The sequence below is a fragment of the Leopardus geoffroyi genome, chromosome D1, assembly GCF_018350155.1.
Source record: "Leopardus geoffroyi isolate Oge1 chromosome D1, O.geoffroyi_Oge1_pat1.0, whole genome shotgun sequence".
Taxonomy (NCBI): Eukaryota; Metazoa; Chordata; class Mammalia; order Carnivora; family Felidae; genus Leopardus; species Leopardus geoffroyi.
This window is the reverse complement of record NC_059329.1, coordinates 40,016,358-40,042,933: the sequence shown is the minus strand read 5'-3', so window position 1 is coordinate 40,042,933 and position 26,576 is coordinate 40,016,358. Positions and strand designations below refer to the sequence as shown.

Sequence of the window (26,576 nt, the reverse complement as noted above, 5' to 3'; positions counted from 1 at the left end):
CCAGAAAAAAACTGTGGCCCACCCTCACCCACACAAGCAAATGTAAACAGCCTAGATTTCCAGCCTTGTCCCAAACCCCTTTCCAGAGTGTCCGAGAACGCTAAGTAGGGAGGTGGAGACTATGTGGAGAGCCCCCCAAGAGGCAGTAACAAGGCAACCGTACTACCCCTCTCTGGTAAGTGATATCAATGAAGAATATGGAGAGTCAGTTTACTCACCGTGGCTCAGTGGTTATGAGGCCACTCTTCCCCTACAGTGTCACTGGAGTCCATGTAAACGCAGTAATGAGGCTCCCTTGCCCTTCCCAGCCAGGGTAGTATCAGCAAAAGGCTACTGGAGGTGAGAAAAGACTACTGGGGAGCCAAAACCCTCACCCACTCAGCAGTAAAGAGGAAGCCCTCTCCCCAGTTATTAACAGAGGTCAAGTCAACACCTGGATTTTTACTACCATCTGACAATAATGATACTGTACCCCATTTCCCTGCTCAAAAGTCATTAAAACAGGCCTACCAAGATACAAAATTTAAATAAAATCCAGAGTCTTATAATATAGTGCCCCAATATACAAGTTTAAATCAAAACTCACTTGTCATATCAAGAAGCAGGAAGATCGCAACCTGAATGAGAAAAGACAATCAATAGAGGACACCAAGATGACACAGATGTTAGAGTTACCTGGAAAAGATTTAAAGTAACCATCATAAAATGACTCAACAAGAAATTAGAAACATGCTTGGAAAAATAAAAATATAGGAAGTCTCAGCAAAGAAACAGAAGATCTAAAGTTAAACCAAATGGAATCTTAGAACTGAAAAATACAATATCACACAAAAACTCGGTGGGTGGGGTCTAAAGTAGAATGGAAGAGACAGAGGAAACAATCAATGAACAATAGAAATCACCCAATCTGAACAACGGAAAGAAAATAGAATGGAAAAAAAAAATCACCAGAAAAAATCTCAGAAATGTGTAAAACTGTAACAAAAGATCTCACATTTGTGTCACTGACGTCTTTTTTTAAATGTGTATTTATTTATTTTGAGAGAGACACAGGGGGAGGGGCACAGAGAAAGGGAGAGAGAGAATCTCAAGCAGGCTCCATGCTCAGCACAAAACCGAACATCAGGCTCAATCTCACAACTGTGAGATAATATCCTGAGCCAAAATCAAGAGTCAGATGCTTAAACCACTGGGCCACCCAGATGTACTACTGCAGTCTCAAAAGGAGAAGAAAGGGCAGGGCTGAAAAAGTAGTCCTAGAAATAATGCCCCAAAATTCCCTCCAAAGCTGAGCAAACTCCAAACAGTATAAACCCAAGGAAATCCACATTATAACACAATATAGTGAAATTTCCAAAAACTAAAAACAAAGAAAATTGGAAGCAGAAAGAAACAACATCTTATCTATAAAGAGAAAACAATTTTGATTAAACCAGATATTTAATTAGAAATGTGAAGACCAGAAGTAAATGACATATTATTTTCAAATGCTGAAACAAAAGAACCATAAACCCAGAATATTATACCCAGTGAAAATATCCTTCAGGAATGAAGAGAAAATCAAGACATTCTCAAATGAAGGAAAACTAAGAGAATTTGTCACCATTAGATCTACCCTAGAAGAATTAAGGAATTTCTATTAACTAACTAACCAACTAACTGGATGGATGGATGGAGGGATAGATGGATGATGGATAGATGGATGGATGGGGGATGAATCTTGGAATAAGAGGAAAGAAAAAAAAAAACGTGAGAGAGAATAAAATATGGTTAAATACAGTAGAGTGTCCTCCTCTTAAGTTTTCTAAATTATGTTTGATGGTTAAAGAAAATTTATTGCACTTTATGATGTAATTCTAAATGTATGTAGAAGATATATTTATGATAATTATTCCGTACATAGGGCAGGGTAAAGGGAAATAAAGGAGATAAGATTACTACATATCACTGGACCTGGTAAAATGATAACACTAGAAGATTGTGATAAGTTATTTATATATCATATAACCTAGAACAACCAATACAAAAAGCTATACAAGAAGATACAGTCAAAAACACTTTGATAAATCAAAATAGAATTCCTTAGAAATATTCAAGTAACCCAGAGGAAGGCAGGAAAAAGTAAACAGAAAAATTAAAAACAGAGAACAAAATTAAAAATAAAATATTTGACTTAGGCCCTGACACATCAATAACTACATTAAATATAAATGCTCTAAATGCACCAATTAAAAAACAGGAAATGGCAGAGTAGATTAAAAGCATGACCCAACTATATGCTGTTTATAAGAAACGCATTTCAAATAAATGACATAGGCAGGTTGAAAGTAAAAGGACAGAAAAGATATATCATACAAACATTGGTGAAAAGAAAGCAGGAGTGGCTATATCAGTCTCACATAATATAGACCTCAGAGCAAAGCAAATTACCAGAAAAGAGGAGGACATTATATAATTCTAAAAGGTCAATCTACCAAGAAGAGACAGCGATCCTAAATGTGTGTGTACCAAACCACAGAACTGCAGAATACATAAAAGCAAAAACTGACAGAACAAAAGTTGAAATAAACAAATCCACAATTATAGTTGGAAAATTCAACTGATTGAACTACTAGGCAGAAAATCAACAGGAATACAGAAAAAAATCAATAATATCACCAATCAGCAAAATTTAGTTAACACATATAGATTTCTCCACACAGCACCAGTGGAATACACATTCTTTTAAACTGCCCTCAGAACATATACCAAGGTATATACCACACTGTGAGTCATCAAATAAACTTCAACATATTTAAAAGAAACAAAATAATAGACAGTAAATTCTACCACCACCATGGAACCAAACTAGATGTTAATAACAGAAAGAAAGTAGAAAATCAAAAATAGGAAAAGAAAGAACTAAAAATCAATAACAGGAAAATCTCCAAACAGTTGAAAACTAAACAACATTCTAAATAATCAGTGGGTCAAAGGGGAAGTCTCCAGGGAAATTTAAAAATATACTGAACTGACTAGAAACAAAGTGTAACATAAAATTTGTGGGAAACAGCTAAAGCAATGACAAGAGGGAACAGTATAGACTAAATGAACACATTAAAAAAGAGAAAAAGTCTCAAATCAGTCATCTAAGCTCCTCTCTCAAGCGTCTAGAACAAAAAGAACAAAATAAACACAAAATAGGCAGAAGGAAGGAAGTAAAAATGTAACAGCATAAATCAATAAAATTGGAAGCAAAATAAACAATAATCAGTGAAACAAAGAGCTGATACTTTTTTTTAAAAAAAATCAATAAAATTCACAAATCTCTAGCAAGGCTGACAAAGGGAAAAAAAAAGTAAGAAGACACAAATTACCAATATCAGGAATGAAACAGGGGATATTACTGCAGACTCTGCAGAAATCAAAAGGATACTAAGGGAATGCTATGAACGACACTGTTATAAATGCTATGAACACAAATATTTATTTTACAACATAGTTGAAACGGACCAAGTCCTTGAAAAACATAAATTACCACAACCCACCCACTATCAAATTAATCACTTGAATACTTCTAAAACTACTGAGGAAACTGAACTCATAATTTTATTTTTTTCTTTTTTTTTTGAACTCATAATTTTAAAACTATCAAAAAAGAAATCACCAGGCCCACATGTTTTCACTAGAAAACTCTAATAAAAGTTTGATTAAGAAGTAACACAAATTCGGGGCGCCTGGGTGGCGCAGTCGGTTAAGCGTCCGACTTCAGCCAGGTCACGATCTCGCGGTCCGTGAGTTCGAGCCCCGCGTCGGGCTCTGGGCTGATGGCTCAGAGCCTGGAGCCTGTTTCCGATTCTGTGTCTCCCTCTCTCTCTGCCCCTCCCCCGTTCATGCTCTGTCTCTCTCTGTCCCAAAAATAAAAATAAACGTTGAAAAAAAAAATTTAAAAAAAAAAAAAAAAAAGAAGTAACACAAATTCTACACAATCTTTACCAGAAAATAGAAGACTTCCCAATTTTTTTCATAGGCCAATATTACCATGATCCCAAAACTTGACAAAGACCAAAAACAATGCAGACCAATATCTCTCATGAATATGGATGTAAAAATTCTTAACAAAGTATTAGCAAAGAAAATTCAGTAATATATAAGAGGAATTATACACCATGATTAAGTGAGATTTATTCAGGGATTCGAGGCTGTTTCAATATTCAAAAACGAATCCATGTAATCTACCTAAAGACAGATGAAGACTAAAAGAAGAAAAATCACACGTTCATATCAATTAATGAAGAAAAATTTGAGAAAATTAAACACGCTGCCATGATTAAAAACTCTCAGAAGGAAACATCCTCAACTTGATAAAGAACACTTACCAAAAAACCTATGGATAATATTTTACTTGAAGGTGAAAATGCTTTCTTTCTCCCTAACATTAGAACCACAGGAAGTGGGGCACCTGGGTGGCTCAGTCGGTTAAGCAGCCGACTTCGGCTCAGGTCACGATCTCGCAGTCTGTGAGTTCGAGCCCCGCGTCGGGCTCTGTGCTGACAGCTCAGAGCCTGGAGCGTGTTTCAGATTCTGTGTCTCCCTCTCTCTGACCCTCCCCTGTTCATGCTCTGTCTCTCTCTGTCTCAAAAATAAATAAACGTTTAAAAAAAAAGAACCACGGGAAGTATGTCCATTCTCACCACTTTACAAATACAGTGCTCTAAGTTCTAACCAGTGTGATAAGTGAAGGAAAAGAAAAAGAAAAAAAAAAAAAAAGAAAGGAACCCAGATCAGAAATGAAGAATAAAACTTTCCCTATTTGCAGATGACATGACTGTCTAGTAGAAAGTCCCAAGAAATCTACAAAAGAAGTCGTATGATAAGAGGTGAGGTCAGTAAGCTTGCAGGAGACAATATAAACATCCAGAAATCAATTGTATTTCTATATACCAGCAGTGAAGTTAAAAATATAATACCATTCACAATCATTCTAATTAATGAAATAAGTAGGTGTAAATCTAGCAAAACTCATGCGGGACTTGTATGTTGGAACACTGAGAAAAAAAATGAAAAAAAGACTTAAATAAATGAGTTATAATGATGGATCGGAAGACTCATAGGAAGGATCTCAGTTTTCCCAAAATCAATACGCAGGTTTAACCTAATTCCTTTTTTTTTTTTTTTTTTTTTTTTTTTAGTTTATTTGTTTATTTTGAGAGACAGAGTGAGAGAGAGCTGGGGAGAGGAGCAGAGAGAAAGAGGGAGAGAGAGAATCCCACGCAGCCTCCATGTTCAGCACAGAGCTCGACACAGGGCTCAATCCCATGAACTGTGAGATCATGACCCTGGAGCCAAAATCAAGAGGCAGATATTTAACTGACTGAGCCGCCCAGGCACCCCTAACCCAGTCTCTATAAAAATTTCAGCAAGATTTTTTTGGTAGACATAGACAGGATTATTCTAAAATGTATATGGAAAGGCAAAGGAACTAGAATAACTAAAGTAATTTTGAAAAAGAATAAAGAAGATTCAGTCTACCCAATCTGAAGACTTAATGTATAGGGAAAGCAAGCAAGACATGAGATAGGTAAGTCTCATAATTTATACAAAAATTAACTTTCTGTAGTAATTAGAAAATTATAAAATTATACAAAAATGGATGACGGACTTGAATGTAAATCTATAAAATTTTTAGGACAAAAACATAGTTTCTTCACTATGGGAGCTACCGAGTTATTACACATGAAGGAAAAGCACAATCCATAAGAGGAAAAATTGATAAATTAGAAGTCATCAAAATTAAAAACATTTGCTCTGCTAAAGGCTCTGTTAAGAGAATGAAGAAAAAAAAAAAAGCTACCAGGAGAAAATATTTGCAAACCACATATCTAAAAAGGAACCAGCATCTAGAATGTCTGAAAGTTTCTCCAAACTCACCAGCAAAAAACAATCCAATTAGAATATGGGTAAAAGACATGAAGACACCTTTCATCGAAGGGAATACACAGTTTGCAAAAAAAGCACATAAAACGATGTTCAACATTATTGGCCATTAAGGGAATTCAGATTAAAACCACAATACGATATCACTACACATCTCTCAGAATAGCTAAAAGTTAAAAACTAGTGACGTGAAATGCTGGCAAGAACACAGAGAAATCGGATCGCACTGCTGGTGGGAATGTAAAGTGGTATTGCTACTTTGGAAAACAGTTTGGCAGCTACCATATGATGTAGCAATTGCACTCCTTGGCATTGATCCCAGAGAAGTGACGACTTCTGTTCACACACACACAAACCTCTCCGTGACTGTTCATAGCAGCTTTATTCATAATAGCCCCAAACTGGAAACAACACAGATGTCCTTCCGCCGGTGAATGATTAAAAAAAAATAGGTACAAAACAAAGGTCAGCGAGAGAAATGACCACAGAAGAAGGATCAGAGAGATGCAGCGATGCTGGCTGGGAAGGCGGAACAGGGGACCACAAGCCGAGGAACACAGGCAGCTTCTGGAAGCTGGAAAAGATTTTCAAAGCAAAAATAGAGTTGGAATCTTGGCAGACCTGGACAGAGAGAGAAGAAAATTACCAGCGAATCTTGGCAGAACTGGACGAAGAGAAAAGAAAATGACTAATGCAGGGCCCATCTTCAGCAAATCATCCCGGAGCTGGCGTCACACCCCCGAGACCGGCTCTTCATAAGGACTTCCGGGACAGTGCTGAGCCGGGCACACTGGAGCCCAACTAAAGGCAGCATGCACACGCACCTTTGTCTGGATACCCCATAACTCAAGACGCCGTTGGGGAGTCTTAGTCTTCCCGTTTCACCTCCCCTTGACCCAGAATGGAGAACATATTTTCCTGAAAGTGACTTTGTAATATCAAATGCCAAAGCTGCTGTCACTCAGTGCTGTACCAACTGTGACTTTCAGAATTTTGGTGAGCTTCCTTGAAAGAATGGTCCGTTGCAAGTGAAAGCCAACCAGAAGGATAACCAGGATGATGAGAGCTTTGGGAACTATGTTATCTGAGGAACCAAGGGTACTGCCCGGGACTGTCACTTTTGGGTCACGCAGTTTGATTTTTAACTCTAAATGAGACTCCGCATTGGATGGTCACATCAGCTCACTCCCAAGCCCCCAGCTAGTTGGACTGAGTGTATCATGTCCACAGCGGAATTTCAAGAACCATTTACAGTACTCAACTTGAAAACAAATGAGGGTGCTTTTTCAAAATGTGAACTAATAAGCTTAAAAAAGTTACACTCACATTTGCTGTTTATAGAATTGGTATCAGTGTAGCTTTTGAGTGTATACCCAACATGTCATCCTGAAATATTCTTTAACTCATAACTAGTTCTATTCTCAATTTTAAAAGAAAATCCAAGATAAGACTAAGTTGTTAGCCAGTCTTAAACATCTTCTACAAACCTGGGCCACTATGAATAATGTGAGTAAATGCTATTAAAAACAGCTCTAAGAAGGGGCGCCTGGGTGGCTCAGTCGGTTGAGCATCCAACTTTGGCTCAGGTCATGATCTCACAGTTCGTGAGTTCGAGCCCCTTGTCGGGCTGTGTGCTGACAGCTCAGAACCTGGACCCTGCTTTGGATTCTGTGTCTCCCTCTCGCTCTGCTCCTCCCCCACTCACGCTCTGTCTGTCTCTCTCAAAAATAAATAAACGTTAAAAAAAATTTTTTTAAAAACAGCTCTAAGAAAAAAGTGGTATATCCAAGCCACGGAATAGCACTCAGCAATAAAAAAAAAAACCAACTGATGCATAAAAAACCCTAGAGGCCTCTCGAGAATTATGCAGAGTGAAAAAAAAAAGTCAATCCAAAATGGTTGTATTTTGTTAGACAGCAAAACATTCTTGAAATGAGAAAATGATAAAAGTGGAGACCAGATCAGTGGCTGCCCTAGGACAAGGAGGGAGCACAGGTAAAAGGGAAGTGGGTGTGGCTATAAAAGAACGTGAGCATCCTCCTGATGATCTGTATCTTCACTGCGCCAATGTCAATATCCTGGTGTACTAAGATATTGCACTACAGTAATATTGGGGCAACGCTAAAGCGTACATAAAGAACTCTCTGTACTATTTCTCACAACTATATTTGAATCTACAATTGTAATAGAAAGTTTAATTTTTTTAAAAAAACAGTAACTATTCTTAGCTCTCCATCTGTTCAAAAACAGATGGCAGGCTGGATTTGACCCACAGGCTGTAGTAGTTTATGGAGTTGAATGCAAACACCAGGAAATGCTATATGTTCATTTAATGGTGTTTTACATGCTAAAATGTATAGAGCTCCAAGGACAATCAGAGGTCTTAAAACGCATTTTCAAGCATCAGTTCTTATAACTACTGTAGTGGTTTTCTAGAGGGACGTGTCTGTTCCCAGTCCTGATGTGAAAGGGTTACAAGCAGTGAGTCCATGGCCTCCTCTGGATGTGGAATCTTCAAAAGCCTCTGTTCTTGCTTTCCGTATCAGCATCACGAGCTCCTCACCTCCTTGTACACTGCTCCGATTTCCCCATATCTTGGTTTTCACTATATCACAGGAGCTCGGTTTAACTTTCTCAGTATTTCCATTTACAATCACAGTCTTGTCTGCTGTGTAGCCCACAGAAAAATTTTAAACCATATTTAAAATACCTATATTCACATTCATATTAGGAAATCTACTTTGATCCAATGCAAATGTCATTATTTGATCATTCGGTATGATTTGTTTCCCTTGCATTGCTTTTTAACTGTTTCTTTGTTTGGCCTGTTATAATAAAATATATGGTGATCCTTAGCTGTCTGACTTTAAGGGTGGGGCACTAAGAAGCTCTGAGGCTTGGTGGAGTTTACTAATCCCAGACTTTGCAGAGCCTAATCCAAACAGATCATTTCTTTGGGTAGTCCACACTGTTAGGGCCCAGGTATTTTTTCCTGGGCCTAATAGATTACCTGGAGGAGATGCTTTACCTTTCTGCCTGAAGGTTAATAATCCTCCTTGCTGCATTCTGCAGTTGTAGAAAAAAGGTTGGGATCTCAGCATTTGACATGTATCTCACTTAAGCCCCATATTTGTAGCACAAGGCCTTCAACTACACCTGGTGCGTGCAGCCAAGACATCATGTGTTTTGCCGTCTAAGAATCACCTGCCTTCCACCAGGGCTGGGGAAGGAACCTGGGGTCCTAATGAGTTTAGACTCACTTTCAACCAGTGTCCTTTCTAGCTCCACTTTCACAATTACTTCCAGAAGAACCTAGTTACATCAATTCCTGAGCTTTTCGGGGACCTGCAGTGCAAGCTGGGTTGATTCTTAGGTTTTCCCACTGCTAGCTTATAATTCAGCCTTCTCAGTTCTGCTAAGCCAGTTACACGTGTCCATTTGCTCTCCATCTTCCCAGATGTTGCTGCTCTTAACTCACTTTCTGTTCATCCTGGGAATTCTGTTTTCCTTTACCGTTTTACCATCAGGAGGGAGCAGGTGCTCAGCTCACCATCATCAACCAGAGGTCTTTATTCCAATAATCATAGTCTGAGCCAATGCATCAGGGACTTGTGTGGCGGTAAGGGGGTTTAGCATGACATCTGGGCCTGTCATCATTCTAAGACAGTCAAGAGCTGGGATGTGGGCATATGCCCCAACCCGTGGTTACTTCGTGTACATGGGCTCCAATTGTCATGCTGGATATAGCTGAGATGAGTGCTTCCCATTAGAGCAGATGGTTAGACTAGAAGGCAAGGGGTCAAATCTCAAGCCTAATTTGAAAGAGTAAGATATCCTTATTTGTACATGGAATATGCTTCAAAATCCTTTTTCTCCTGCTTTGTTTTGTTTTATTAATACCCACACTTGGGGCCCATCTTCTCCAGTTGCAGGCTCTCCTAATCTTAGGTACTTAGAATCTATGAGGGTGCTGCAGGAAGAGATAGGAGATTGAACCAGTAACCTCTGCAGACCTTTCTAGAAATATGCACGTTTCGAACTTGGTGAAAATGTGCTCTCTGAGTTCCATGTAGCAAATATACATGTCAGCGGTAAGCTAGAGGTCAGCCTGAGGAGACACTCCCTTGGGAGAGAGCTGCAGAGTCGGACAAAACAGCCAAGCAGAGTCCTGGGGGCTGTTCAGCAGTGAGTGGCTCAACCTCTGTTGTGGGCCTATAGGATGACATACCTCCTGCCTCGGGCCATGGCACCCACCGAAAGTTAGGATACCACATAACACAAGTAGTTCACTTCCTCAAGGTCATGGCTCACCTTGGATGTTTGCATGAGGGGATTAAGAACTGAGAACTATTTATGTTATCTATTGCACTTGACATTTTGTAGTGCTGACACATTATCGAGGCATATATTTGTTTTTTTTTAATATATGAAATTTATTGTCACATTGGTTTCCATACAACACCCAGTGCTCATCCCAAAAGATCAAGGAATGTATTTGTATATAAAGCAAGGATTTAGAGCATATTTTAGGTTTTGCCAATTTGACAGGCAAGATGGTATCCTATTATTAAATTGAAATACCTTTGTTTTTAAAGTTGTGCTTTTTTTGCCCCCATGGGCCTGCTGGCAATTTGTATTTTTCTTTTTTTAATTTTTTAAAAATTTTTATTTATTTTTGAGAGACAGACAAAGCGCAAACAGGGGAGGGGCAGAGAGAAAGGGAGACACAGAATCCAAAGCAGACTCCAGGTTCTGAGCTGTTGTCAGCACAGAGCCCAATGCAGGGTCGAACCCACAAACCATGAGATCATGACCCAAGCTGAAGTCAGACACTCAACCAACTGAGCCACCCAGTCACCCCCAATTTGTATTTTTCTTTTGTGAACTATGTCTTCTTTCACTTACTTAATGTTTATTGGTTGGGGCACCTGGGTGGCTCAGTCAGTTAAGCATCCGAATTCGGCTCAGGTCATGATCTCGCAGTTTGTGAGTCCGAGCCCCACATCGGGCTCTGTGCCGACATCTCAGAGCCTGGAGCCTATTTTGGATTCTGTGTCTCCCTCTCTCTTCTCCTTCCCCACTTGCTCTCTGTTTCTTTCTCTCTCAAAAATAAATAAACATTAAAAAAAATAGAATTTGCCATCTAGGAGTCAGATCTATTTCATTACGTTTGGGTCTTCTAAACCCTTATCTTTTATTCACTTGCCCTGTCATGGGCTAAAAATGGTGGACGAAGTGTCCATTTACTAATATGTTTCTGTCTATTACTCTTTGCAGTTCCTGTCATTCCTGTAAGAAAAACTTGATCATTTTAACTGGTGCAGCCACTGTGGAAGACAGTATGGAGCTTTCTCAAAAAGTTAAAAACAGAGCTACCCTACAACCCAGCAATTGCACTACTAGGTATTTACCCAAAGGACACAAAAATACTGATTCGAAGAGACACATGCACCCCAATGGTTACAGCAGCATTATCAACAACAGTCAAAATATGGAAAAAAGCTCAAATATCTGTCACCTGATGAATGGATAAAGAAGATGTGGTTTACACACACACACACACACACACACACACACACACACACTCAGCCATCAAGAGAATGAAATCTTGCCATTCGCAGTGATGTGGATGGAGCTAGAGAGTATTATACCTAGCAAAGTAAGTCAGAGAAAGACAAATACCATATGATTTCACTCATATGTGGGATTTAAGAAACAAAACAGATGAACATAGGGGGGAAAAAGAGAAGCAAATGAGGAAACAGACTCTTAAGTATAGAGAACAAACTGAGGGTTGCTGGAGGGGAGGTGGGCAGGGGGTGGGTTAAATGGGTGATGACTATTAAGGAGGGCACTTGTGATGAGCACTGGGTGTTGTATGTAAGTGATGAATCACTGAATTCTACACCTGAAACCAAAAATACACTATGTTAACTGGAATTTAAATAAAAACTTGGAGGAAAAAAAAATAGTAATTGAGTACATACATACATACATACAATCATAGCGGGGGAAAGAGAGAAGCAAACCAAGAAACAGACTCTTCACTATAGAGAACAAACTCACAGTTACCAGAGAGAAGGGGGTGATGGGTGAAATAAATGATGGTTATTAAGGGGGGCAGTTGTGATGAGAACCGGGTATTGTATATAAGTGTTGAATCACTAAATTGTACACCTGAAACTATTATTACACTATATGTTAACTGGAATCAAAATAAAAACTTAAATATATATATTTAAAATTGTTTATAAAAAGAAAACCTTGATCATTTTGTACATATGCATAATTTTTAGATCTCCATCATGAAATATACTCTCATTCATCCTTTATCTCTTTTGTGCTTTTTGCTCCCAATTTTAAGTGAGGTTGTGAACATCACTTCCTTCTGCTTTCCCCAACAATTTCATGTTCTTACGTTTACAGATACAAATATTTCATGATGTGAATTCTCCTCCCAGCACTCTGTTAGCCTTTCTGTATGTATCATGATCAAAACCATCCTTTTACTTTGAATGGTTTTGAATCACTTTAAGATGCATCCTTTTTATATGATGTATACTTGGGTTTTCTTTGATAATCCCATTTGAGACATTTAAAAAATAATAAGTACATCCAGGCCACTTACGTTTACAGAGAAGACAGCTTTTTGGTTTTGCTTCTGTCATTGTATTTTACACTTTTTATTTCCATCAATGCTTTAAGATAATTTCCAACATATGGCTTACTGCCTTTGCTCATGTATGTGTTTGGATCATTTTATTTTTTTATTTATTTTTGAGAGAGAGAGGCAGAGTGTGAGTGGGGGAGGGGCAGAGAGAGAGGGATGCACAGAATTCAAAGCAGGCTCCAGGCTCTGAGCTGTCAGCACAGACCATGACGTGGGCTCCACCTCACGAGCCATGAGATCATGACCTAAGCCGAAGTGGGATACTTGGAGCCACCCAGGTGCCTCTTGGATCATTTTAAAGGTTTTTATTTTGTCTTACCTTTAAATGGTTACCTTCTCGGTAAAACCTTGGTTTGCGAGCATCACTCGTTCCGGAAACATGCTTGTAATCCAACACTCATATATCAAAGCGAATCTCAAGATCCACTGGCTCAGTTGTGATCATATGACATTCAGCGTCAGGCACTACTTGTATCGAAAGACATCGCTCGTTGATCAAGTGAAACTTAAGAAACGTTCTCTCCTCTTGCAGAACACTCACAGAACAGGTCACTCACAATCCAAGGTTTTACTGTATTTATTGATCTCCTTTGAGCTTCTAATGACACAGTATACAAACTACTACGAAATAATAATATGCTTTAACCCCCCTTCCACTAAATTAGCTGATATGATTTCTACTTATTTTTTCAGCCCTCACCCTTATAAAGTGTATTATAAACCTCAAATACTTTTTACTCCTAATAATGAGAGTAAGAAATCAGAATCCCATGCCCCTTCTCACCTTCTCCTCCAACCTCCAAGTTCTGTTACAGCATTTCTGTGAGCGTAACTTGCACACGTGACCCTGTCTTTGTCTTACGGCAAATTCTTCTGCGGTAGTTTCTCCGTTTATCTCGATTGCTTGCACTTTATCCTCTTGTGGCTTCTTTACAAAATGCTCATGATATATTCCTTCATTTCTCCATGTTTATGTGTATTACGTTCATACGGAAGTGGTAGTTTGATTGATACTTTCTCTTACTAGAATGGACACGTCGGGAATAGATGCCTGTTCTGTTCATTGGTGTATTTCAACGCCTAGATAAATATTTGTTAAATGGAGATAGAAAGGAAAACCACAAAATAGGTCTTGGGTAGGGCTTCTTCCTCCTGAGAATTTTGTCAGCATCAATCTTCGAGTGCTAAATGCTAAAGATGAGGAGTTTGAGGCTGGTTTCTGCCTCTGCTACGATTTATTTTTAGTTCTCAGCAATCTGACCTTGAGGTGCCTACGTGTGGTGTGTGTGTCTGTGTGACTGTGTGTGTGTGTGTGTGTGTGTGTGTGTGTTTATCTTTCTTGGAGTTATTGAACGTCTTGAACCTGTGGCTTTAAATTTTTCATCAAATTTGAAAATTTTTAAGCCAATTTTTATTAATGTTCCATGCGTGCTCTTAAAAAATATTCATGCTCTGTTGAGTGAAAAGGTCATTATTTATCTACTAGATCAAGTTGATTGATTTTATCGTTCAAACCTTCTGTATCTTTGCTCTTTTCAGCTAATTTATCCACTTCTGAAAGGTAGATCTCAAAACCTCCAACTAACACTGGTGATCTAATTTCTAGTGTGTCCAGTCACTTGCTTTATATATTTTGAAGCTATATTGTTAGCAACATACATATCCATGATCATATCATTTGTTATTATCTTACTAGTAGACATCATCCTTTGCCCTTGAAGGCATGTTCATCTTATCATTGTTTTGCTAATATTAAAATTGCTGCCATGGCCAGTCTGGGAGGACTATGTGAGGCAGGGAACCTCAAGGTTTCTGGAGAATCTGGGAGGACGAATAGATGGGTGGCCCTTCAACTGAGCCAGTAACGCAGTTAGCGGTAAAGGTATTTCAAGGTGGAAGGACTTGCAAAAAGGAGTCCACAAGGGGCCTTATGCATTTATTCTAGTCCAAATGAGTTAGGTCTTGTGAGTTAGGCCTAACCCCAAAAGGCTTAATATGCTTTCTGAAAGAACCGAGGCGGTCAGCGTGTGGGCAGCTGTGCTTTGTTCCAGTTGGAAAAGGAATAGTCACAGGGTGGTGAAAAGTTTCCTTCCTACCTAGGAGGGCTCAGAGAGAGACAGCCTTCATGTAACAATGGGGAAAGGGAGAGACCCTCACCCATGGCATTACTGAGCATCCCAATGCTCGCTCCGGTCTACTTTCCTTAAGTTATTACTCAACAGCTTAAAGGATTAAACCCTTTTTAAAAAAGATGGGCTCCGGGGCACCTGGGTGGCTCAGTCGGTTAAGTGTCTGACTTCGACTCAGGTCATGATCTCGCGGTCCGTGAGTTTGAGCCCCGTGTCGGGCTCTGTGCTGACAGCTCAAAGCCTGGAGCCTGTTTCAGATTCTGTGTCTCCTTCTATCTCTGACCCTCCCCCATTCATGTTCTGTCTCTCTCTGTCTCAAAAATAAATAAACATAAAATAAATAAATAAATAAATAAATAAATAAATAAATAAATAAAAAGACGGCTCCTTTCCATAGAACTGGCAGGCGGGGAGATAATACAGATGACCCAACCGAAATACACTGAAGTCAGAGACATTTTCCTTGCAGAGTAATTAGCAAATACACAGCACAGACGACAGACTGGCTAGTGAACTGTACAAAGCCCCATTAGAAAAATGAGGCCTGATGGAGAGGGTGAAGCAAAACCTACGTGCATAGGTGCTCTTCCTTGATCTGTGAAGCCTGGGGGAAAGCGGCACCAGGACCCGAAGGGAGTGCAAGCCCTCACCCAATCCTAGCATAGATATCCTGCCTGGCTGGGTCAAGAGGAAACTACTCATAGACTTCCTTGATCTGAAGGTTCTATACCTCATTTCTAATGCTGAAGCAAGTCTGTGGCAAATAGTGTAGAGAACACAGAATTAGAGATGGCGCCTGGGGAAAAAACTGCATTCAAAGTAAGGCAGTCATCTTCAAGCAGACAGACCATTGGGGACATTTTCAGTACAGAGCTGTAAAGGAATACACACACACACACACACACACAAATATATACAGACACACACACACACACACATGATAGCAGACTTCCAAAAAGAAAGCTAAGAGCCACAGTTTCAAGAGATTTCCTTCTTTTTCTCCCTCTAACAGGTAAATAATGAGGTGAGACGCTTTGGGGGAAAGGGAAGGACAATCATCCCTTCAATCTTCCTAACCACCCTGAGGCAGGTGCTCCCATCTCCAACTTACAGATGAGTCCAACTGCACAGCTCCTTCCTGTGTCCTCACGAAGGATGCATGGGGGAAAGGTGGGCACGGGCTGCTCTGTTCTGAACGGACAAGGCAAAGAATTAAAGCTGGTAGCTTCAGAACCAGCGGAAACACAAATACATCTTGGGATCGTGGTTTTTTAAAACACATCAAGTGGCACCTTTTAAAGCAATGACAATGGCTTCTATTTCTGTTTCTAACCCGATTCCTCTTTTGGAATTTGCTCTTCAAGAAACATGAGGCTGGGTAATGAGGACTCTGAAAGCCCAGAGCCCAGCTCCTGTTGCAGAACCCCAGCATGACTTCCTGTGAAACTCCTAATAAATCATTCAGTTTTGCCTTGAAGCCACTGAATAACTTTGAATAATGTGAAAGCTGGTGCCTCAAATCATTACCAGGACACCCACACGGGAGTCCTATTTACCCAGGGAACTGTTAAATTCCACCTGTGGTAAATTGGCGTCTCCTCCCTGCCATGAGGTGGTTCACTTCAAAGTTGGTTACGTTTTAAAAGTCTTGCTTTCACCAAGCCTGTCTGGTAATTGCCTTCTCTTGAAAATCCAGATCCAATCCACTAGGCCTCCTGACTGACAACAAGGAGGAAAACAGTGAGTGAACGTAAGAGCCAGAGCACCTAAAGAATCTGTTACACAGTGTGTGGTATGGGGTCAGCCTGGCAAGTAAAGCCGTGAGAGGCAGGCCTTGATGTGTGCCCTGTGCGGCTTGACGAGGAGGAAGGGAATGGCCACTTATCGAGCATCTACACCGTACTAGGCGTGGTGTCATGCCCTTTTCCTATTTATCTTCCCAGCATCCTCTACATAGTAAAATGAACCTTACCACATAGTAAAATGAACCTTACTCCCACTAGATGTGGGACCTGACTGAGGTCATTTGGCCAGAAAGTGGCTGAGTTATAACTTCCCAGAATTCCTGCTTCTCTCACACCATACCCAAAATGTCCTAGGCAAGATTGCCAAAATGTTTCAGTGAGGAACCCATGGAACAGATATGCCTCCTTGACTGCTACGGGGTTGAGGTTCCTCTCAGGGAGCAACAGATGAGATACTGATCGGGGTGTCAGATACCCAGTGGACAAAGCTGAACTCACAGCCTGTGTGTCTAAAGATGGCGTCTAAAGCTGTTCATGTCTACTGTTACCAGTAAGGGCTGTTCACACATCTGTGGGTAGGAAAGGTTTCCCTAGACTGGGAGAGTGGACAGAAGGAAATTAGTATTTATTAAGAGGTAATAGATCTTAATGATGAAGAGCATGGGTGTTAGGGCCGGTCTGGGCCTTGATCTCATGTGCTGTCTTGCTGCAAAACAACCCAACATGTGTGTGCACGTGAGGGTGCCTGGGTGTGGGGGCAGCAGAGATAGACGAGCAGGAGTGGCCACGTGCTGGCTTTGCTGAAACTGATCAATGACAACGTGAGACGTATCACATTATTCTATTTCTGTAGAGGTTTGAAATTTCCCACAATGAAAGCATAAAAATAAACCTGAGCTCCTTCACTGCTCACCTGTTGTAACACACTGACAAGTCTCTTGGCCTGCCTCAGTTTACTCCTGTCAAATTAAGTACTAATAGTACCTACCTCATAGGACTGTATGAAAAATGAATGAGTTAATCCATGGAAAATGTGGAGTAACCAAAACGTCCCAGGTATCAGACATGGTTTTACAAATTTACTATTTCAACTGATTCCTCCCATCAATCCTATGAAGCAAGATAACTTCCATTTTCACATGAGGAAGGGGACTCAGGGGTTCTGGCAACAAAACCTGCATAAAAACCCAGGTTTGCTCCATAAGCCTGGTTTGTATTAGACGACCCCCTTCCCTGGAAGCGACTCGACCAGTGATTTACAGACAGGGACACTGAGGCTTAGTGAGTTTCCACTGTTCTTGGCATAGGCTGGGGACAAGATACAGACCAGGCAATCTGTGACATGCAGCCCGGGCTCTTTCTGGTAGACTGGACAGGCTGTCCCTGCGGCAGCCTTGACACCCACTCTTGGGGCAGGAGGGTGAAGAGCTCTGCATTTCAGTGGCCCTGTGGCCACCGTGAAGAACAGAGATGTCTCCTCCTCGCTGTGCCCCTGCGTGAGCAGGTCCTTGAGTCAGCGGCCTTCAGTCTTTCCCAGACCACAAGCACTGAGGCTTATAAAAGAGAACCAGACAAGGGAGAGAAAAATAGAAACCTATGAAAAACTTTATGTTAGCAGCCTCTGCATTTGATAAATATTTTAGTAAATCTCTTTCCAGGGCGACGGGCACTTGAGCGTGCCTAAGGCCGCACGGCGTCTCCCTCTGAGACCAGCTCTCACAGAGTGGCCCACAAAGCTCTGTCAGCCTCGCCGAGTCCCGGGATCGTGGGGCATCAGCTGGAGTCCTTCCTTTCAACAGCTGCTTCATCTTCCCGAGGAACTTGCTCCCAGACATCCCAAGTCCCCTGTAACTGCCTGAGCCATCAGGGAGTAAGTCATGCAGCCTCGGTGATTAGAAAAGCACTTCTCTCCCCACAAATCTCTGTGTAATCAGCAATGACAGGAGGACAGACACCCTCGGAACAGTCATCATGAATCTGACTTCCAAAAAGGGGTCACTCCCTCAGGAACCAGGGCCGGGCTAACAATGCCCTTAGAGTACAGTGCAGAACCTTCTAGCAGGGCCAATGTGCATCAAAAATTCAGCTGGACCGCAAACAATCTGCATCCTTTCAGCAGGAACAGAACCAAGTCTGACCTTTACCTCCAGGGCCACTTTCGGGTTGCCTTTCTAACTGGTATAAAGAGCACCTGTAGTCATATTCCAGTTAGAACTCTTACTTTGCTGAAACAGACCAATGAATGTACCCTTCCTGCCCCTCTCAAGATTTTCCCAATCTTAAACTGCTCCAGTCAGAAAGCACAAATGCTACTGAAAGTGATTCAAGCTGGGACTGAAGGAGAGGTGAAGAAGCCCCCGGGGGAAGGAGCAGCGTGAAGAAACACACACACACACACACACACACAGTGCCACCCTGCACTTCCCTGAGAGCAAGGCCTCCTCCTGGCAAAGCAAGATAAACATCCAGTTTAAGGCTATTATCTCCTTTATTCAAAAAAATAAATATTTCACTTTTGAGTCGACATATTTCAAATCACATTAAGCACAGAGAAGAAGTACAGTCCCTTTGGAAATTGTGAACACGTGGAGGAAAAGAGTCATGTTCAAAACAATGGGGATGGGGGTGAGCACTGGTTCCAACTGATTCATGACCCAGAGATTCCTCCTCTCACCAGGTGGGCTACATCTTGATTTTAGGAGAGACAAAGAAACACACACACACACACACACACACACCGCTTTTGAAGTCTGAAAGGCACATGAAGTGGACCATAAGGTGTATGGCACGTTCACTGATAAAACGTTCCCTATTCCCTCCCAGGGAAATTGGAGAAACTTTAATCAAGTCAAAGACCAGAGAAGACAGGGTGCCCCTGCTCGGAGCTCAGCATCAGGAAAGAAAATCTTGGGACACGAAAGCCATGTTTCGTTGGCTTTCCCCCTCCCGGGCCTCCACTGCCTGCTTGGAGAGCCCGCCCACAGCGCTCACTCGGTGACGGTGGGGCGCGTGGCCACGTACACGAACACCACGATCAGAAGCACGACCACGGCCAGCGTGGGCAGCACCACCGTGGTGATCTGCTGTCGGGCCTCCTGCATGGCCTGCTTCCGCTCCTTCTTGTCCTTGGACGTCTCCTTCTTGGGCTTGCCTTTGAGCTGCCGCATCTTTGCCGGGAGAGGCTAGGAAGGCGTCCGGAGAGGGTTTTGAAGGACGGGCCACGCTCCTCTGGTCAAGGCGCACAACCTCCTGTGGGGAGAACTGTGATTGAAAACGAACGGAGTGAAAAGGAAACAAAACTGTAAACTGAAAGGCAAATGCTAACCCAGGAGACATACCTGCAATTTAGAAGACAAGGGGTTAGGAACAACAGGGGTCACACAACAGAGGTCAGAGCCTCTGAGTGGTGGGGTTGAGGACAAACTGGATGGACCCCAGGGTCCCTGGCCTGGCGGCGTACCGTGAATGGGTCTCTGGCATGCTCACACAGGCCCTCTGTGCACGTGGGACACGGACGGCACGCCGTCTCTGCTCGGATGAGAGGAGCACATTTCTCCCCGCCGAGGCCCCACCCGCTTTCCTCACTGTTCCGGAGTGTCACACCCTCCCCTGCTGATCTTTACTGTTGGGCGGCCTGCAGATTCCAGGCACATGGCTCCATCCTGCCCAAGCCCCGGGCCTGATCGTGGGCCTGGTCAGCCTTGCTAGGGCTACAGAGGGCCCAGAGGCACTGACTTCTCCATCTCTGCCCCGGTTCGTCCATCCGTCCAAACCTTCCCGAGCACCTACTATGTGCCAGGCACTGCTGGAGGAGCTGTGGAAGAGGTGGAGGACTAAGTCCCACCCTTGCAGCACCCTCGGTCTGGGGGTGCACCACCGGCTGCAGGCGCAGTGTTGTCTGGGTCAGGCAGACAATGGAGACTGGCTGAGCCTGCGGTCCTGCCGCCCACTCGGATTCTCGTGAATTCTGTGCCCCGAGGAGGGGCTCAGGTGGTGAAGCAGTGCCGTCAGGGGTCTGGGAACAAATGAAAAACCCACGGACAACTTTACAGCAAGAGCTCCATAGAAGTCTGATTCTTAGCTTGAAGCGGCAGCAATCCTTTGACTGATCGAGACGGGGGAGTTGACTCAGAGACCTTTGGCACGTCTCAGGATCCCCAGAAAAGCCAAAGGCCTGGGCTCTGGCCACGAGCAGGACGAGGGAGCCGGGCGGCCATAACCAGAGCCCCACTCATACCACAGCACCACCTGGGCACTGCCACTGCAGCAGGAGGCGCTGAGGCCACCGCGACTGTCCTTGCAAACTAGGTGTGGCTGCTGTCACCGTCCAGGATGGACTGCCGAGCGCCTGGCTTTTCTGCGCCACCAGCTCCTGTGTGCGTCAGACGAGCCAAGCGGAAGCCCAATACGCCCACAGCCCAGCCTTTCAATCTCTATAGTAGGTGGAGTGTTTTCTTAAAGCGAAAAACAAGCGGAGGTTGGATATTGGACCAGACAAGACATCTGTCCATCACAGTATCCTGGGACTAGCATGGAGTTCGATGCTCTCAGAGGCAGAAGGGCAGCACACGCCAATATTCCTTGTAACATGACCTTGTGTGTGCAGTTTTGTCCCAGGGCAGTGGGCGGCCTGTCACCATGCTGACAAGAAGACAGCATTTACACCCAAGTCACCACATTAAGCGGCAGAATATGAAACGTGGATTCTGAGACAGAAGACGTCTTACGTGAGATCCAACTGTTGGTAGAGGGACCCTAATATATCCTACCACTCCTCTCATCTCATATGGACCCTGGAATTTTTTCTGTATTACCCACATCAGGCAGAGTTTCTTACGGCACAAGATGACTAATTTTAGTACACTGGGATGACCAAGGCCAGCCAAAAGCAAATACTTAATTCCAGGGCAGCCCTACTTTGGCCAATGTACAATTTCCACTGGGATTTGAAAACTACTCATTAGTACTTTCTTCACACCTGACAGGTGTAGGAATCTCTGGCTTTACCAATTCTCCCTTTCAAATCTTTCACAGAACTTTCAGACAGACCTGGCTTCAAACCCAGGACGCACCGCTTACTGGCTGCATGGCTGTGAGCAAGTCACTTAGCTTCACCGGACCTCACTGCCCTCATCTGAACAATGAGAACAGCTTCTCTCGCAAAGGCTGACCGTGAGGACTTGAAAACGCACAAGCGCAGGGTGCTCTGACCACCTGCAGGGAAGCAGGACAGGCCACTGAGCCAGACGGAGCCGGCTTCCTCTCCCCCACAACTCACCGGCCCGCGATCCCGGGCAGCCTCACTGAGCTTCTCGAAGCCCCGGCTACCACCTGAGAGGTGCTAATGATGGCGGTGTGCCCTTCACAGGACCATGGTGAGGACGAGACAAGAATCCGTAACACGGTGCATGGCGTGGAGAAGGCACTCAATGCACGTTAGCTAATGCTGCTAGGGTGCATCCCACCGGGCCGTGAAGTTGGAACGCACAGGATGGAAGAGGCTTACTATCCCCCGTTTTAGAGACGAGGACACCAAGGGGCAAGAGGAAAAACGTCCTGCCACCGGTCGCCCAGTTTATAAAGCATCATCGGTGGTTTCCAGAAGAGCAGTGGACAGCACCGCTTGTCAGCTAGGAACCGCAGTTCATCCTCTCCCTGACGGGGCCTCACAAGTTTGCTTAGAAAGAGACAAGCCATTAGCGGCACTCGGATTTGCAGCTATTCCCCGGCGGGGGGCAGCTAATGGCCTGTGGGGCCTGTGAAATACGGAGGACCCGCGGGTGCTGCTCACAGGGCCCCTCACAGGCCCGGCCGCAGGCAGGCACCCCTGGAAGCCTGGAGTTAAAAAGGGCCCCAGCTGCTCCCGCGAACCCTACAGGCCCTGGCTTCGGTCCTCCCACATCAGCATTTCAAAGGCATCAGCCTCCGTGGTGACCAGCTCCTGCTATCCGTAAGATGCACTCAGAAAAAAGCCTCAAGTTGCTGGGGACAGTGCAGGTCTGGTCAGGATTTAAAGGACAAGCAGGCAGGTCTGAATCCCGGGCTCTTCGTCAGGCTACAGCAGGCAGCCTCCCTGCTCTCACTCACCTATGCTGTGGACCTCAAGCCACAGCCCCACACTCTCTCTGGGGCCCAAGAATCAGGGAAAACGTCTCTGAGATGACACCAGAGGAGAGGGGAGGGGATCAGCCGGGACAGAAGCGGGGAAGCACAGCAGAAGTGGAAGGAACCGGGCAGGAGGAGAGTGGCAGTTGGACCTGGAGAGGGCAGCAGAGGCCAGGTCATGGGGTGGGGGGGGGGGGGGGGGGCATGCAGGCCACAGTAGGGAGCCTGGTCTTATCCCAAGAGCAGCAGGAGGCACCGAAGGGCTTCACTCTGGCAGGCACAGGCTTTAAAAAACTCCCTCTGGCTGCTCTGTGGAGAGCGAGGGGGGGTGGGGGGGTGGGGCATGGCGGAATAACAAGGGAGGCTCAGGGAGCAGGCCAGCATGGGAGGGGGTGGCTCAGACTGGGAGAGGGAGTGGTGCCCGGGAGGACAGAGTCGGTTGGTCGTACTCTGGGGGCACAAGTGCCAGGCCCTACTTACAGATTAGATGTGGCCTCTGAGGGAAAGGGGGGGAAATCACAGGTGAACCTAAAGTTTGGAGTGCAAGCGGCTGGCTGGCAGTGGTCCTGCCTCATGAGCGGAGGGAGAAGGGGTGGGGGAAGGGGTGGGCTTGAGAAAGACAGTGAAGTGCCGTGTTCATCTCAGTCCGTGCGTGAGGATGCCTATTGGACATCGCCATGGAAATATCAAGGAGGCGGCTGGAGCAATGAGTCAGGAGCTCCGGCTGGGCTGAGTCAGGAGCTCAGGCTGGGCTGAAGATCTATATTTGGAAGTCATCTGCTATTAGCCAAGGTGAGCTCACTAAAGGTAGATGGAGAAAAGGCCCGGCCTGGGCCCCGCAGCCCCTGACAGAGGACAGAGAGTTGTGGAACAAGCAAAGAGGCCTGGGGAGAAGAGGCCAGTGAAGGGGAGAAACAGAATATAAAGCCCTGGGAGCCGAGAGAGTCAAGAAAGGTACTGCTTCAGAACACTACTGAGAGCCAAGGTGAAGATCGAGATGCATCTACGGGCCTTGGCAACATGAAGATGTGACATGAGTGACTTGAGAGCGGGGAGGGTGCAGAGTAGGGCTATTAAAAGTGTCACCCACAAACTCAGCTGAGAAGGGAGAAGCCTCGGCCAGAAGGCAGATGGACACTCTGCTTCTTTCATTGACAAAGTTTTGCCATGAAGGAAAAAAAAAGTCAGCTGAACTAAATCAGGCGTGGTACACAGCTGACTTACATTCTGGCGCACACTCCCGAATCCTGTGACAACGTGCGATAAATGGTTCACGTACCAGCACTCTGACCAGCACTTGCGCAGACAACTGGTCTGGGGCCCTGCTGGAAGAGCCTGTGCAGCTGGGAGGGAAACCGGAGGATGTCTGGGGAGACCAGCAGAACGGGGCAAGCCCTGATGCTGAAAAGAGAGCACACGAGGACCACTTTGCCTTTGAGAGAAGTGAAGGCACGGCTTCAAATCCACCAGGAGACGGGGACGGGAGGAGGCAGGTCTGTACTGTGCGGTAGGAATGAGAGGCTCCTACTTTCTTAATGAAACAGGAAAGGGCTCAGCTTCCAGGCTGGGAGTTGGGAGGCAGGTCTGAGGAAAGAGCAGGCAGGCAATAACCATCTTGGAGGGCAAAAAAGCAAACTCAGCAGGGAAACATCAGCCCTTAAGGCTGAAGTTCATAGATGCTTCATATCCAGGCCCCGCCTCCTTTTGAGCCGGCAGACCACCTCACATGCACTGGCCTTGGCTCACCGGACCAGGTGGCCTGCTGGGTCACGACTGGCTCGAGCACACTTGGCCAGGACCTCTGACATGTGTGGCTTGCCTCGAGAAAATGAGCTGGGTCAATCAGCCCCCACCTGGGAAATCCAGAGTAAGAAACACTAAGGGACACTACACGCAGCCACCTGGGAACCCATCTGATGCCATGTGCAGAAGGCAAGAGAGAAAGCCGGGTGGGGGACAGAGGAGACAGGAGCAGAGGGGACCACACGCCCGTCTTTCCAGCTCTACCAGGCTCTGGGCCTCACAGGACACTGCTGTGCCTCTGTATTTCACGGTGGACACCTCTTTCATGAGCTGGCTCCAGTGGACCTCTGTCTTCCAGTGCAAAGAGCCCCGGCTGCAAGGATCACCCCAGTTTCACCAGTGAGGAACCCAGAGCCCTGCCTCGGTCCCAAAATTAGGGAGTGGCAGAGTGGAAGGTCAATCCCACATCTGTCGGACTGCAAAGCCCGAACAGTCACCACCCACCTACCTTCCTGACCCACTCCCCACTTGGGACCACTTCATCGCTTACCAGCCCCTCACAGAGAGGAAGGTGAAGATCAAGCTCACACTGGGCAGTCTGGCTTCTTCCCAGCCAGCAGCCCAGACAGGAAGGAGAAGCCACTAGCCGAGTTCCAGCTTCACAACTGTGACGGCCACCTGGTCCCCCCCCCCCCCCACCACGGCCTCTAACTCCCCTAACCAGGGAAACGGAAGACTTCACAAACACTTGGGTTCCACCCGATTCCAATGACACTCTGCCTGCTCTGCCCCCTCCCCCACCAATGCCAGTCCAGGGCAACTGGTCAGCGCTGCAACCGTCCAACTGGGCCCCAGCGTGTGTGGACAGGAGGCAGAGGCAGAGAGGAAGCGTGGGAACACCTCTTTTTCTACAGAGTCATTTCAAGTTGGCGATTTTTCTCTGATTATAGCCTTTATGTACATATATATATGTATATGTATATATGTATACGTAGGTATACTTGTGTATTACATATACATGTACGTATGTACACATCACGTACAGAGTTGAACTCTATTAGAGAAACAGCCAGGAGCAGAGGTAAACCAGGGTGTGAAACCAGGTTTGAGTCTCAGCTCTGTCAGGTCCGGTCATACAACCCTGGGCAAGGTACTTAATCTCTCATGTCCTGATTTTCCTCCTCTGTGAAATGGGATAAGAAAACCTGCTTTGTAGACGCGCTGACAAAATTAGGGAGGATGTGTCATCCGAACATCCAGTACATTAACAGGCCATACCAGTTGTTCAATAAACGGCACATAGTGCCTTGCTCTCCAGGGGGGTCTGTCCAGTGGAGATACACGTAAAGGGAGGAAACACCGGGGAATTCTGCTTTTCGTTTTTGTTTTCGTAGCGTATAGCCCGTGGGTGATGGAATCCCCCAGTTTTTTCTCTTTTGGCTGCTGATAACTACCAGAGTCACCAATCTGGTGGTGGACAGGTTTGTTCAAAGGTTTGATGGGAGAAGGCTGGTTCAGGCTGAGGGAAGATTCTGGATTACACAGATCACTGCCACTCCCCACATTCCAGAACCGCTAACCCTTTGCTTTTCAATGCGGCAGCCGCTAGCCACACGAGCCTCTGATATTTGAAATGTGGCTGTGGTCCAAACTGAGCTGTACTGTAATGTAAAATACACACCAGAAAAAAATAATAATGTGAAATGTGTCATTTAAATTTTTACACTGGTTCATGCTGAAACGACACTTTGATAATATATCAAAATATAATATTTTGATAAACTCTCATTCATGTTGAAAGAATATTCGTGTTGGGATGATGATCATAAGATCATATTCACGTTGAAATGATATTATTGGGACACGCCTGGCTGGTTCAGTTGGGTAAGCATCCAACTGTTGATATTGGCTCAGGTCATGACCACGGTTCATGAGTTTGAGCCCCGCACTGGGCTCTGTGCTGACAGCTCGGGGCCTGCTTGGGATTCTCCTTCCTTCTCTCTCTGCCCCTACCCCACTCGTGCTCATTCTCTCTCTCTCTCTCTTTATCGCTCAAAAATAAACTTAAAAACATTTTTTCAAGAGAATAATATTATTAATTTCACCTGTTCTGTATTCCCTGTTTTAGCGTGGCCACGAGAGACATTTTAACGCCACGAAAGGCTCACGGAGCACTTGTCCTGGACAGTGTTGTGCTTGCCCCGTGCAAGAAGGCACACCACCTTCTGCCCTCTTCTCAGCTTTCCACGTCTTGGCCTCCACGCACAA

At 44.6% G+C, this 26,576-nt stretch overlaps 1 protein-coding gene across 1 annotated transcript in view; it reads right to left on the bottom strand.

Annotated features, from left to right (window-relative positions):
- Nucleotides 1–18,929: 18,929 nt before the first annotated feature.
- The window catches only part of SMCO4 (single-pass membrane protein with coiled-coil domains 4), a 67,021-nt gene continuing 59,374 nt past the window's right edge, over nucleotides 18,930–26,576 (bottom strand). The window contains exon 5 of the mRNA XM_045482458.1: nucleotides 18,930–19,721. Coding sequence (XP_045338414.1) covers nucleotides 19,353–19,721 — 369 coding nt within the window. The 3' untranslated portion in view covers nucleotides 18,930–19,352. The remainder of the gene's footprint in view (nucleotides 19,722–26,576) is intronic.